The 14013-nt window shown below is 40.1% G+C and overlaps 2 protein-coding genes across 2 annotated transcripts; one reads left to right on the top strand and one right to left on the bottom strand.

The window, feature by feature from the left end:
• Window positions 1-66: 66 nt before the first annotated feature.
• ngly1 (N-glycanase 1) lies at window positions 67-7920 on the bottom strand. Its single transcript, XM_026350232.1, has 12 exons — window positions 7706-7920; window positions 6876-6990; window positions 6549-6764; window positions 6074-6236; window positions 5759-5978; window positions 5516-5637; window positions 4574-4719; window positions 2670-2780; window positions 2400-2579; window positions 1620-1805; window positions 894-1071; window positions 67-796 (listed from the first exon to the last, which is right to left on the bottom strand). Exons 1-12 carry the CDS (start codon window positions 7804-7806, stop codon window positions 621-623), a joined length of 1914 nt encoding a protein of 637 aa, XP_026206017.1. The 5' UTR covers window positions 7807-7920; the 3' UTR covers window positions 67-620.
• A 150-nt stretch (window positions 7921-8070) lies between these two features.
• On the top strand, window positions 8071-11504 carry oxsm (3-oxoacyl-ACP synthase, mitochondrial). The gene is made up of 2 exons (XM_026350233.1): window positions 8071-9329; window positions 9661-11504. Exons 1-2 carry the CDS (start codon window positions 8338-8340, stop codon window positions 10061-10063), a joined length of 1395 nt encoding a protein of 464 aa, XP_026206018.1. The 5' UTR covers window positions 8071-8337; the 3' UTR covers window positions 10064-11504.
• Window positions 11505-14013: the final 2509 nt, after the last annotated feature.

Genomic DNA, 14013 nt, shown 5'->3' with positions numbered 1-14013 from the left:
ATAGGAAGAGCCAACTTTTAGCGCGCAGTGTTCTTTTTTAAACACAAGATGGCAACAACAAGCCACTGAATTCTTATCATTGAATACTATAGTGTTTAATGTAATGAAGAGTGTACCATGCCATAGATTTCGAACAGACTCCACATAAAAAGACCTTGTATCACAACACATATTTGTAACATTCAACCTCTTCCTCACACCAACATAATGTACTCAACAATTATGCAATCACAGTATTTCCACCAGCAGGAGACAGCAACAACCTGAGCTAATGAGGGTACTAACCCCGGTTTGTTTTGTACAATGTCTCCATGCATCATAAATTACAGACATAATCACAATATAATTCAAAATTTCTATGGCTTTACAATTTAAAACTCTAAAGACTGCATGTCCATGAATTGAATGAAATCAAGGATTAAAATGCGTTACAACTTTCTTTTTTATACCTTTATCTGTACAGAGCTCATGCTGTCATTCAAGAATATCCAATCACCCTCGAGGACTGTCACACACCAATTTTAGAGTCCAGTCTATCATTCAAGCAGCTAGCTCTGGACTTTTCAGAGCATTCAAGAGTGAAAAAGTATTATAGTCCAACTTTGTTAGGAAAAAAACTGCTAAGCATTTTCTAGGTGGATGACGATTTCAAATGAAGACTCCTCTGTGTCCTTCAAGCTCTGTCTGAACAGCTGAGAGTGCTGCCATGATGTTTCCCCTTCTCCACCACTGAGTTCTGCTAAAATGACGAAGTCTGAGGAGCCGGACAGACTCGACAACAATTGCATCTTCCCATCTAAAAGTTGAAATCACAGTAGTGAAGAGGAAATTCATTAGGTGGATCATGTTACACAATCATTTGTAGTACTTTATCTAAGCATACATGACAATACCTCCAGAGAATTCAGTTGTAATCTGGCCTGACTGTAAGAGCCAGGAGACTTTCCCTGTGTGGAACGTCTGGCTGCAGGCCATGACTGTGACAGACTTAATCTTCATTCCCACTGGAGCAAAATCAAACTTCCAGCTGATTGTTCCCTTGGATGAGCCTTCAGTTCGAGCTAGGTATACCTGAAGAAAAAAATGCAATCAGGTTAAAAGACAACAGCTGGGACAAACATGTTATATAAATGCTAGTTTTGTAGCTGTAAAAGTAAAGAATTTGCTAATTTTTTTCTTTTGTGATCATGGCTCTCACATTGACAAAACATTTAGCCCCACTTGGCTCAAAACACAAGAAAATGTGCAACTATCTTGATTGCAAAATAAAAAAAAAAAAAAAAACACACATTGGTTCCAGCTTACTTTCCTTGCTCTGGACAGTTAAAAAAAAACAAAAAAAAAACAAGGAATTTAAGGACAATGCTTTGGTATCCTTTTCTAGCATTTCCCTGACCAAAGGGGTTCAATAATCAGCATATTAATCAATATTGACTTGAAGACTAATATTTTAACACCTAATGATCTGACTTTCAGGTTTCTAGGATTGTTGATTGTTAAAAACACTTTAATTACCACAGGTCATAGAATATTGAAAAAAATACTGAAAATGTACAAAAACAAAAAATTACTACTTTTTTTTTATTTTTTTTTTAGAAATCACTCTGTAATAAACATACCATCTGCCAGTCATGTTCCACCTTTCTGAAAACTGACTCCTTCCTCCATACACACTGATCCCAGCTCTGAATGACCTCACAGTTGCTGGACAGACGACAGTACTGGTCTTTGGGGGAGCTGTAGCGCACATGCAGCAACCTGTCACTCTTCTCCTTCTCAGTAGGTGTAAACACATAACCTGTAGCCTTAGACACACACACACACACACACACACACACACACACACACACACACACAAACACACACAAACACACACAAACACACACACTTTGTCAAATACTGACTTGAATTAGACCAAAAAAAAAAAAAAAAAAAAAAACTGAAACTGAATAAACTGACCAGGAAAGCTGGCTCTGTGCTGGGGGCTTCTCTGGAACCTTTAGAGCATGTGGTGGAGAGGAGGATGCTGCACAAACTGCTGAGCATCATGGAGAACTACTCACATCCTCTCCACAGCCTACTTGTCAAACAGCGGAGCAGTTTTAGTAGCACTTTCCATTCAAGTTCTACAGGGTGTTTTGTTGTTATTATTGTCTATACTGTATTTTACACTTTTACTGTGTTTTGTGCATTGTTGTTGTTTGGTTTGTTACTTAATGTTCAAATGTTTTCTGTGTAATGGCTGCTGCAACACCAAAATTTCCCCTTGGGGATCAATAAAGTATCTATCTATCTATCTATCTATCTAATTGGGAGAGGTTTACTGAAATCTCTAACAAAACAAATACATACAATAACGAAATGCATCAGTAACTCTACACATTTGTACTATAATCTACCTGTGTCCCTGGATCAGGTGCTCTGGTCTCCCCCCTTGCTATTCTCCAGGCCAGAGAGCCAGAATTGCGCCCCCCAAGCTCTCCTGGTTTTGGCTTCTTGGGGGAAATAAACTCCACCAGCTCAACAAGCAGCCTTTCCGTCAGTTTCTTCCTCCTCTCTGGACTCAGAGACTGCTGCCTCTTCAATATCACAGTAGACGGAACATAGTTTACATTAGACTTGACACAGTCATTTGCCTTAAATGCAGGGTTAAAAGGGTTAAATCTTACAGAGGTATTGAGCCCATTAATGGTCTGAAGCAGCCAGGCCTCTTGAACTCTGGTCCTTCTCGACAAAACCTCTGGGTGATTGCAGGAATACCTCCATGTCACATCCACCACCTGCAGCACATGTAACAGTTTATAACAGAACCTAAGTAATGTCTAAACAATAATAAACAGATGTTATTACCTTCTTATTTGCCTTAACATGACAAAAATATCTAGTTTACTAGCAAAACAGAAAGGCAACATGCAATGGAAAATATCAGAAACTCTTCAAGCTACTTTGTAGAGTTTTTCAACACCAGCAGCGATATTAGGCAACATAGAAAATTGTTGGTATTCCTCCATTAAAGAAAGAAAAACTCACAATGTTAACTGAAACGGAAAGCTGACAAAATTAATAAATAAACATTTACTAAAAATTAACTCATGAAAGTCAGACATTGCTTTTGAGTTGTGGTTCAAAGGATTTTTAAAAAACAAACTAATGAAACAGGCCTGAATAAAAATGATGTATTCAAGACTGACTTCCATGACTTTCAACTTGCTTCCTATGATTCTAGTCTAGGGAGTACATACATATGAATGGTAGTAAATGTACCTCTGCCTTTCTTATATTAAAATATCTCTCTGTGTCCGGTGGACTCTTTCTGATTATGCATCCAGAGGGGATTATTCAGAACGAAACATGCACTGGAAACACACAACTGACTTTTTAAAAAAATTTTTAGACTCTAACGTCAGTAACAAAAGTCACCAAAATATGATGTTAACATTAAAAAATCCTCCAGATGAAATCATTTGGAGGAGTCTTTCAGCTATAAGCTGAGTGATATTTTAATATCAGGAGGGCAGAGTTAGTTATATTATAGTTCATATGTACGTACTCCACCACAAGAACCTTTTTCACACAAATTTTCCATGGTGTCCTTTGGTAAAGCAAACACCCCGAATATTCATGTGATGTGTCTAATTTAGAGAGCTACAACAGACTTATTGGTGAAGAGCTGAAGGGACAAAATTAGGCACTTTCTGGACTTTTCTTTAATAGCATGTACAGGTAAGCTGCCCTCACTGCTGTGTGTTTACGACCGTAAAACAAACCTCTGCCACTTCTATGTTATGCAAAACTATGGTTGTGAAGGTGATCACCACCAATACTTAGGTATTTACACTTGTCAATATGATAATATAACTACAAACAACTCTGGCGCACTCAGATTGCCAAGTTAATATTCTAAGGTGTTAAGTGTAGGTCCCCTAGCTCTCATGCACATGCACAAAATTGGTACTATACACATTCTTGCCAGCAGTTGCATTCTGCTGCCAAGAAGCAGAGCAGTGGAAACAAAAGCAGTGACTGCCAATAGAAAACATGCATGTAAACAATGCAGGCTTAAAATCTAACTTTGTTCTAAATTTTGGGGTAGGTATGTGGGTGTTTGTATACATGTGAGCAGAATTTCAGGGCTTAGGGGCGAACATTTCTAAAGTTTTGGTTATGAATATTGATTGTATTATTTCTGATGCCAGTCCCCAGGGTTGTTCTTTCTAGGAGCCTCTTCCACATACTTAGCAGGAGAAAATCTGATTTATGATGAGATTATGACTTAGACAAAGTTGTTGTGCATCATGTACAACATGTTAATTTTAAGGTCAGATTTGTTTGAGGTTGTTAGGGTGATTAGAAACTGCACTGGATGATGAAGGCAGCCAAAAAAGATGGTCAGCAGATTTTTGGTAACATAGCCCAACCAATTATTTTAATCTCTTAATCTTTCAGAGTTTAACAACATAATACTTGTAACTTGTAGTAGTAGTAGTAGTAGTAGTAGTAGTAGTAGTAGTAGTAGTAGTAGTAGTAGTAGTAGTAGTAGTAGTAGTAGTAGTAGTGTGTTGATTTCTCTGACCTGGTCTTTAGAGAAAGCCAGAACATAGGCCAGTTTCTTCCCCCAGCCAACCTCATACAGTAGAGGCTTATCGCAGGTGTTCTCACATGAGTCACAGTGCAGCCAGCGACGCTGACTGGCAGAGTAAATCTCTGTCCACACATGATCTGAAACAACACAGAGACATTTCCCATCTACAGAAACAGTTCTGGGATCATAACAATTATGACCTTAAAGCCATTTCTGATATTCTGTTGCCATTTTTGGAAGTTAAGAAATAGTATGTAAAATGTAAAATATCTAATATTAGTTAAGTATAAGTCAGCAGTACAAAGTTCTTCACTGAAACTCAACATCCCTGAGGCTGCAGAGTATGGTGCCAAATGAAAATGAAACTTGTATGTAAAGCTGTTTTCACACATGCACTGACACACTGAATATCTCCAGGCTTTATCAGCGTGAGCTGCATGTGAAAACGCAAAAGTCAAAGTTATTCAGCTCGGAGATTGTCCGAGCCCCTTCGTAGTCTGCTTAATGGTCTGCTCAGGACAACATCAGAAAGTAAAAACCAGCTTTCTGTTGTTGGATCCCACTTCTTTACCAAACCGAAATTATAAACATAAACCCTAATTTCTAATCGTGACTTGTTCTAATGACGCACTGTAAACAGAACAAAATTGATTTCTGCTGTGTCGTTTTTGTGTCATGTCATTCCTCCTGCACACTCGACACACTGACCACCCCCCACTCAAACTGACTATTTCTCCAATTGAGAACACATGCCCCCCAGATTTCTCATGCTGTGTACTGCATGTTTGAACGCACAATGTCCAGACCTGATTCTATGGAGATAGTGCAGAGTGCATTTGTAAAAATGGCTTAAGTAACTTCTGTTTTTTTCTTGCTGTGGAGAGAATCAAACAAGTGAGCTGCAAGAGCCACATCTCTCAGTGATGTACACACCTGTGCTGTCCCAAATGTACCTGGCCTCAAAGCCTAGAGCTCGGCAACACAGAGTAAAACAGTTCGCCCATTCACCACAGCGCCCCCTTCTGGTTTCCAGCAGCTTCTCTGGATGGTTGTACCTGGTATTAACAACAAAGACAAACATGCAAAATGTACATGAATTGAAGCAATCCAATATATTCTGTGTGTCTTAGGTTCATGCCTGCACATATGTAAACGCACACACGTGCATGCACACACCTTGGAAATCTGGTGGAGATCTGGCAGCTCTGACAGTAGTGGTTCTCCACCCTCTGAGCACCCCAGCGGAGGTCATCAGTGCTAGGACTGAGTGAACTCGCATTCTGTGTCAGACCTCCACAGTGGCTGCAGGGCAGGCAGTCCACCCACGAGAAGAAGTCCTGTTTGAACCACCTGAGCAACTCCAGCAGCAAGAAGTCTTCTATTCCAAGTTTACCATCTACAAACAGGGAACATCCAACATTTATGTTTGTTTTCACACAGAACAATGCAGATGTACAGTACATGCAATTACTTTGAATGAACGGATGTCACCTGGGTCAGCTTCTTTTGCCTCCTTCAGCTTTTGCTGAGCAGCAGAGGTCAGCTGCTCGTGTGGGATGTGTCTCCTGGCTTTCTGCTGTAACTCAGGGTTTTCATACATCATCACATGTTGGAAGTTGGACTGGAGTGTCATATAAAAGCTCATACTGCTCTCCTGACAGAACAACAATAAGACATACAGGTCATTAACCAACCAAAAACAGTGAAAAAATAGGGTAAAAGCAAACATTACAACTTACAACTTAGTTTTAGTTGTAGATGTTTCACAGAGATGTAACTGTCAGATTTTGGCTTACATTAAACTAATACAAGTATTTATAAACACTCAGTGTTACAGACTGGGAATACTCACCTCAAGTCAATCAATCAACGGGGAACCTGCTACAAGGCTATAATAGATGAATGCTACTGATACTTTGATTTATTTAGTAGTTGCTATTTAAACCTGGCATGGCAAAATATTTACCAAGGACGATAACTGTGGTGAAGATGGTGAAACTGGCTGACTGGAAGCTGTGGCGGAGTTCTGTTGTGCTGAAGTCGAGGCTGTTGCAGCCTGAGCGGTGGGTTGTACGGACTGTTCTCCACTCAGCCTCTGATCCCGCTCTGATGCTATGGATTCCCTCATGAGCTTCAGCTGCTCCACTGATGCAGACTTGGGGAAAACCAAATGGGTCTCAGCCTGAAAAGAGGTTGAAGTGGATATATTTGTAGGTCACAGAAAACCAAATAGACACTATAAATGAGGTAATAAACTATTACAACAACAACATGGCAGTTTCTTTTTAATTACCTCCTCAAATCCCATCTCAAAGAGACATTCCACAGCTCCTTTGATGGGCAGGAGCTTGGTGGAGAACGTAGGATTGCCAATGCGGATTGACCTGTACTTTTCCTCATTGGGATACCTGTGGGGGTGGGGGTGGGGGTGGGGTGGTTGATATTAAATTAGCAGATGGTTCCAAGGCTTTATGGTGTACAACACAGATTACAATGTCCAGCGCAAGTTATATTGTGTTTATTTATGAGACGTACAGACACAAATAGCAAACCGTTGTCAATAAGTTTAGTGTTGTTATGGTGCACAATCATCAACAATAACCTACATTTCTGGTTTCTCCATAAAAGTAGGCTTTTTTTTTCTTTTTTTTTTTATAAATCTTGACTCCATTCAAAAGCCTTTGCTTTAGACATTGACGTTGCTCCACTGCTTTTGTTAGAAATAGTATCAAAAACCTTGAATAGTTCAATATAGAGATTTTAAAAATCCGAAAGTGCTTCCTGGTTTGGTTCGACCAGGCACCAAACCAGGAAGCAGAACATCTTGTCCTGTCAAGTAGAACATGGTGACAGTTAGTGACGTTATTAAAGTAATGTCAGGACGGTATCAATGTGTGGACGCCTGTTTTTATTTGATTAAAGTTGAAGCCTGATCAAGATTACAGCTTTTAAAGAGTTTGACTTGACGCTGTGTGTAAACACCATTGGGATTGTATCGGGTGCAGCGGACGTTTTAGCTACTGCTGTACTTCTATGCAAGTTAACTATCATACATCCTTAGCTTAACATGACACATATTTACCGACACACCGCGGTGAGACTGCGCTAAGTTCACAACCTTACCTTAAAATATTGTCCGCGTAAGTCAGTAACAACTTGGCAACCTCTAGGAAGACTTCGTCTTTATTCTCACACAATGTTTTCACTGCTGGCGACAAACCCATACTAGTAAATGTTATTTAAACCCAAAAAGTCCTTTTGATTTGGATGCAATAACTAAGGCTAACAGTGCAAATCCTCAGTTATTGCTAACATCTAAGTTGGACACTGGTCCTGGATGAAGCTGCCCCATTAATGCCTGAATGAATTTACGCCGCCTTATAAATATTGTGATGTACAAAATTGCGTTTTGTTGTAATTGTGTTTTCTTAAGTAGCAGCTTTTATCTGGTTCCCCGTCGTGTTAACTGTCAAATATTTCTATTTCAACATAAAGAAGAAAAGCGTATGTGGCGTTGAAGAAGACGACCCAGTTGCAGGCAAATTTAACTGGTTGCCTGTGTTTTGGTTCTGCGAATATTGGCAGTTAGCTAACTTCTAAGTAGTTCTCTGTCGAATAAATAACAAATCTAAATGCTTTAGATCCTGTCAGGAAGATATTTCAGTTTTAGTTTAGTAAATGTAACCGGTCTAATATTGGAAGACCATTAACCAAACCTACAAGCTAACTCTCGAGCTTGACAGACATTAAAAAACATGTCTGCTCTTTCCTTATCCTGTTGGATTAAAGTCCAGCTGAGACCACAGAACATAAGGACACTTTTACTAAAGAGTTCCTGTGTTTGTCCAAACCAAGACTCCAGGCGTCACAGCTCTGGTCAGCAGAAACGACGGGTTGTTATTACAGGTATAGGGTTGGTGTGTCCTCTGGGAACAGGCACCGTTCTGCCATGGAAACACCTGGTGGAAGGTCAGAGCGGGATTGTTGCCCTCAACTCACAGGAGTACAAGACTCTTCCCTGTAAAGTAGCTGCTCTGGTATCCAGAGGGACAGAAGAGGGTCAGTTTAACGAAGAGAGGTTTTCATCTCGTGGGGAGATCAACAGTATGTCACCGGCCACTGTGATGGCCCTCGGGGCTGCTCAGCTCGCTCTGGAGGACTCAGGGTGGTTCCCCAGAACCCCAGAAGAACAGTGCAGTACGGGGGTGGCTGTTGGCATGGGCATGGTGTCACTGGATGAGATTGCTCGCACCTCTATTGCCTTCCTATCAAAGGGCTACAAGAAAGTGAGTCCCTTCTTTGTGCCTCGAATCCTTGTCAACATGGCTGCTGGGCACATAAGCATCAAGCACAAATTAAAGGGTCCCAACCATGCTGTGTCCACAGCGTGCACCACAGGTGCACATGCTATAGGTGACGCTACAAGGTTTATCGCTCACGGGGATGCAGTTGCTATGGTTACAGGGGGAACAGAATCCTGTGTAGGGTCTCTGTCAATAGCTGGGTTTGCAAGGGCACATGCTCTTGCCACCAAATGGAACGACAACCCTAAACTAGCTTCAAGGCCCTTTCATCCAGAGAGAGAGGGCTTTGTGATGGGCGAAGGAGCCGCTGTGCTCCTGCTGGAAGAGCTGGACCATGCACTGAAGAGAGGAGCCAAAATCTACGCAGAGGTCCTTGGATACGGACTCTCAGGGGACGCCAGCCACATCACTACGCCCATTTCAGATGGAGATGGGGCGTTCAGGTTACTACTCTTTTAGGCTAAATACTTTGTGTTTTGTTCGAGCCATCGTTGTTCCACTGACACAAGTAAAACATTTTTCTGCCACTTTATGCCTTCACATTTTGTCAAAAAATAATCCCTACACACCCCCTTATTTTAAAGGCTATTTATAAATCACTGTTTCTGCTTTGATTTGAAGTGTTGTTGCTGGGTGGACACAGTTCTCTCTGATTTGGAGAATACAGCAACAGTCATTGTACAATGAATACAATTATTACTGATAGATATAAGAGCTACAAAAAATTGAATGATTCTGAATTATTTTTTAACTGTCTGACCACTGTCTCCACAGGTGCATGTCTGCAGCCCTCAGGGATGCCGGTGTCTCTCCAGCAGATATCACATACGTGAATGCCCACGCTACATCTACGCAGTTAGGAGATGCGGCTGAAAATGCAGCCATCAAAAGGCTCTTTCAGAAGAGTACTGACAGCCTGGCTGTCTCCTCTACCAAGGGAGCCACAGGACATCTGCTTGGGGCCGCAGGAGCCCTGGAGGCAGCGTTTACTGCTCTGGCCTGTTACCATGGTGTCCTGCCCCCAACCCTTAACTTGGACCGCACTGACCCAGAGTTTGACCTAAATTATGTTCCCTGTACAGCACAGGTATGGCGGACTCAGGGCCGACGCGTCGCCCTCACTAACTCATTTGGATTTGGTGGCACTAATGCATCACTGTGTCTCGGCAGCATGTGACGACTTGTGGAGATTAATTCTTGACTTTACAAAGAGAAATTAGACTTGATCCATTATTTACCTGTGGTATTCCACAGGTTTGCTGACTTGCTATCAGTAGCAATGCCTAGTTCAGCTTGTTTATGGAATGTTCAGTGGGAGGTTTTATTAGTGAAGATTAAAGAAATCTGTGTAAATAATTGTAATGTTTTACTGTTGCTCTTGTTTCTTTTTCACATTTATATGTAGTGAGCATCAGAAATGTCTTTTGATAAAAACAGTCTCAGCACCTCAGCATTTGGAGGGGATGTGATCCTGATGGGAAGAACACCTCTCTTATGGGATCCTGCAGCACCCCGATCATTTATAAAAATACCAGCAGGTGGCACTGGCTCCACAGGAAATCATCACCATTTTGTTTTTAAGTGCGCTGTCATTTCAGTTTAGGAATTTAATAGAAACCTCAGCACAACAGAAATAGTAGGACCACTGCTTTGATCATTACAGTTTAGATGATTTTTAAATTATCCTTATCTGACCTAAGAGCAAGCTTATATGAACAGTGTGCCAAGGAGAAACAACAAGTGGAGACACAGGAGAATTTTGAAGTTGGTATTAATACATGAGTTAAGAAGATTCTGCATAGAGTTAGGAAGATAACAGTTACATGCTTTTTATAAAGGCAAGGTTTGTTTACTTTCTTGCAATTACGAAGTGCAGCTGATGGAACATCTTAATGAAGCCATAATCTTGCAGTTGTGTTGATGACTCAGTAAAGTGCTTTCTAAACCAGATGATTTCCTGATGCCTGTTATAATGGGAGAATCATGGGCAAACTGTTCAAAAAGCATCAAAGCAAACTGTTTACTATGTATTTCCACATTTATACAAAGTAAGAACTGTTAAACACAAACACACAAACAGTTTGAAAAATATCTGGTCATTTTCAGCTTGATGTCAGCAACAACAACAACACTGTCACAGAGACATGTTTACTGTCGTGTTGCAGCCCCTCTCAGGTTTTTGGGAACTAAGAGACCAATTGCTTTAGTTGAAAGCAACATTGTGTCCCATTTTTGTATAATATAGAATTTCAGCTGCTCAACATCTCAACCTCCTTTGTCATATTTTTAGTTTCATAATGCACCAGATGTTTTTTAGTAGGTGCTGCCTGAGAAGACCTCTGCCAGTCAGTATTGGTTTTCAGCCTTGTCCCTTGCATTTAAATATTTCTCCAGATTCTCTGAAATTTTTTACTGATATCATGTAAAATAGATGTTACTTTACAATGATTAACATTATTCTTAAGTTAATATAAGTTAAGTTAAGAACTATTTGACAACAGTCTTTAACAGACTGGTGAACTTTCTAATTTTTATTTAAGAAAGACTATCTGTGATTATCTTGTTATGCGTCCAATTACATACTGTGCAAATATAAACAATACATATATAATACAATTTCCCAGAATGTATGTATGAAGTCAGTTCATTAAAAAAAATCTGAATGTTAGATTAATTTAACTATAAAGAACCATCTGAGACAACATTTAATACACACTTTTTTCATTTCATTAATTGCATGAATTGGTCATAAAATGTATCTGACCTTCATCTAAGTCACACCAATAGAAAAACACAGTCTGCTTAAAATAATACTACACAAACATTATATGTTTTCATGTTTTTATTGAAAATGACATGTAAACATTCACAGTGCAGGGTAGAAAAAGTATATGAACCCCCTAGCCTAATGACTTCTCCAAGAGCTAATTGGAGCCAGGAGTGAGCCAACCTTGGGTCCAATCAGTGTGATGATATTGGATGGGTTGCTGAAAGCTATCCTGCCCTTTAAAAACACACACCAGTTTTGATTTTACTGGTTTCAAGAAGAACTGCCTGATGTGAACCATGCCTCGCAGAAAAGAGGTCTCAGAAGACCTACGATCAAGAATTGTTGACTTGCATGAAGCTGGAAAGGGTTACAATAGTATCTCCAAAAACCTTGATGTTCATGCCTCCACGGTAAGATAGACTGTCTACAAATGGAGAAAGTTCAGCACTGCTGCTAATCTCCCTAGGCGTGGTCGTCCTGTGAAGATGACTGCAAGAGCAAAGCGCAGAATGCTTAATGAAGTAATAAGGAAATAAGGAAAACATTAAACAAGAATGGAGTACATGGGAGGACACCACGAAGGAAGCCATTGCTGTCCAAAAAAATATTGCAGCATGTTTGAAGTTTGCAAAAGAGCACCTGGATGTTCCACAGCACTACTGGCAAAATATTCTGTGGCCAGATGAAACCAAAATTGAGTTGTTTGGAAAAAACATACAACACTATGTGTGGAGAAAAAAGGCACAGCAACACCATCAAAACCTCATCCCCACTGTAAAACATGGCAGAAGGAGCATCATGGTTTGGGGCTGCTTTGCTGCCTGAGGGTCGGGACGGATTGTTGTCATTGATGGAAAAATTAATTCCAGAGTTTATCAAGACATTTTGCAGGAAAACGTAAGACCATCTGTCCACCAACTGAAGCTCTGCAGAGGATTGTGATGCAACAGGTCAATGACCCAAAGCATACAAGTAATTCAACAAAAGAATGGCTTCAACAGAACAAAATACGCCTTTTGGAGTGGCCCAGTCAGAGTTCTGACCTTAACCCAATTGAAATGCTGTGGCATGGCCTTAAGAGAGCGATTCACACCAGACATCCCAAGAATATTGCTACACTGAAACAGTTTTGTGTAGAGGAGTGGTCCAAAATTACTTCAGATTGTTGTGCAGGAACTACAGGAAACATTTGGTTGAGGTTATTGCTGCCAAAGGAGGGTCAACCAGTTATTAAGTCCAAAGGTTCACATCCTTTTTTCACCCTGCACTGTGAATGTTTACATTTTATGTTCAATAAAAACATGAAAACATATAATTTTTGTGTAGTATTATTTCAAGCAGTGTTTTTCTATTGGTGTCACTTAGATGAAGATCAGAGCACATTTTATGACCAATTCATGCAAAACTCCACGCAATGCCACATACTTTTTCTTGCAACTATGCATGGTGAGAGATTTTCTGTCATTGTTCAAAGATAATTCATTCCAGCATTCATTCTCTGAAAGGAATTCAAATACTGCAGTCATCTTTTCATTCAGTATTTGGATTCACAAACATGCATATAATGCTTCTATAAATGCCTCCTCCTCTTCGGCACACTGCCACCACCATGTCTCCAGTTCAGAACTACGCACTCATTGTGGAAGTTCTGACAGTGTCCATGCCAAACATGATGGACCCCATCTGATCCAGACTTATTTTTGGTTTCATCTGAGAACAAGCTGCCAGTGTCCATTAGGCTTCTTCTCATGAACTCTAGCAAATATTCCTGTTTCAGGAACAGACGTCACTGTCTGACCAGTCACTGAAACACAGTTTTTAACAGATGATCTTTGTCAGAGGAACTTTCCATCAATTTTCCAATGCAAATGTGTGCAAATGTTGAACTTTGCATGTTGCCTTCTGTATTTAGCCGTATGCCATTCATGTAAATCCTAACTATCTGTTGCACTGCAATAACTTTTAAATTAAAGTAATATTAACCATACTATAATACAGAAGTTGATTAAGTATTATCCAAGTATCAGTAAGTTACTGTATGTCTATGTTCGTTCATTTCTTTTTTATCCAGTACTGATCAAATTCTATTTTGGGGCTGAGACACCGAATATGCCCAGTCAATTTTATGGACACATGGTTGTTAGATGTTAATCTATCTTCTGTATAAGAGGAGATTTTGGCTTTGATGGTTGTGCTACAAGAAACTTTAAGGCCATTACCAAAAGTATTTGGATCCATCCTCTGTAGACCTTGAATGTCGACAAATGTCACGGAATTTTAGCCCATTAGTTTATTAGGTAAATAAAGAAGGGCCATATTTAAACTGACAGTAATGCTACATGAAAGGTCAAGTTGAA

Source organism: Anabas testudineus, chromosome 11 (assembly GCF_900324465.2).
Source record: "Anabas testudineus chromosome 11, fAnaTes1.2, whole genome shotgun sequence".
Classification (NCBI taxonomy): Eukaryota; Metazoa; Chordata; class Actinopteri; order Anabantiformes; family Anabantidae; genus Anabas; species Anabas testudineus.
Note: the sequence above shows the minus strand (reverse complement) of the source record. Positions and strands in the feature narration are given on the sequence as shown.

Bases quoted from the DNA above. Each gene is read 5' to 3' on its own strand.
- ngly1 (XM_026350232.1), bottom strand. From the start codon at position 7,806: ATGGGTTTGTCGCCAGCAGTGAAAACATTGTGTGAGAATAAAGACGAA. The intron at 1,072-1,619 runs GTATGTTTATTA...TTTTTTCTTCAG, and splicing joins TGGAACATGACTGGCAGATG to GTATACCTAGCTCGAACTGA. The intron at 797-893 runs GTATTGTCATGT...TTCAACTTTTAG, and splicing joins TACAACTGAATTCTCTGGAG to ATGGGAAGATGCAATTGTTG.
- oxsm (XM_026350233.1), top strand. From the start codon at position 8,338: ATGTCTGCTCTTTCCTTATCCTGTTGGATTAAAGTCCAGCTGAGACCA. The intron at 9,330-9,660 runs GTTACTACTCTT...CTGTCTCCACAG, and splicing joins GATGGAGATGGGGCGTTCAG to GTGCATGTCTGCAGCCCTCA.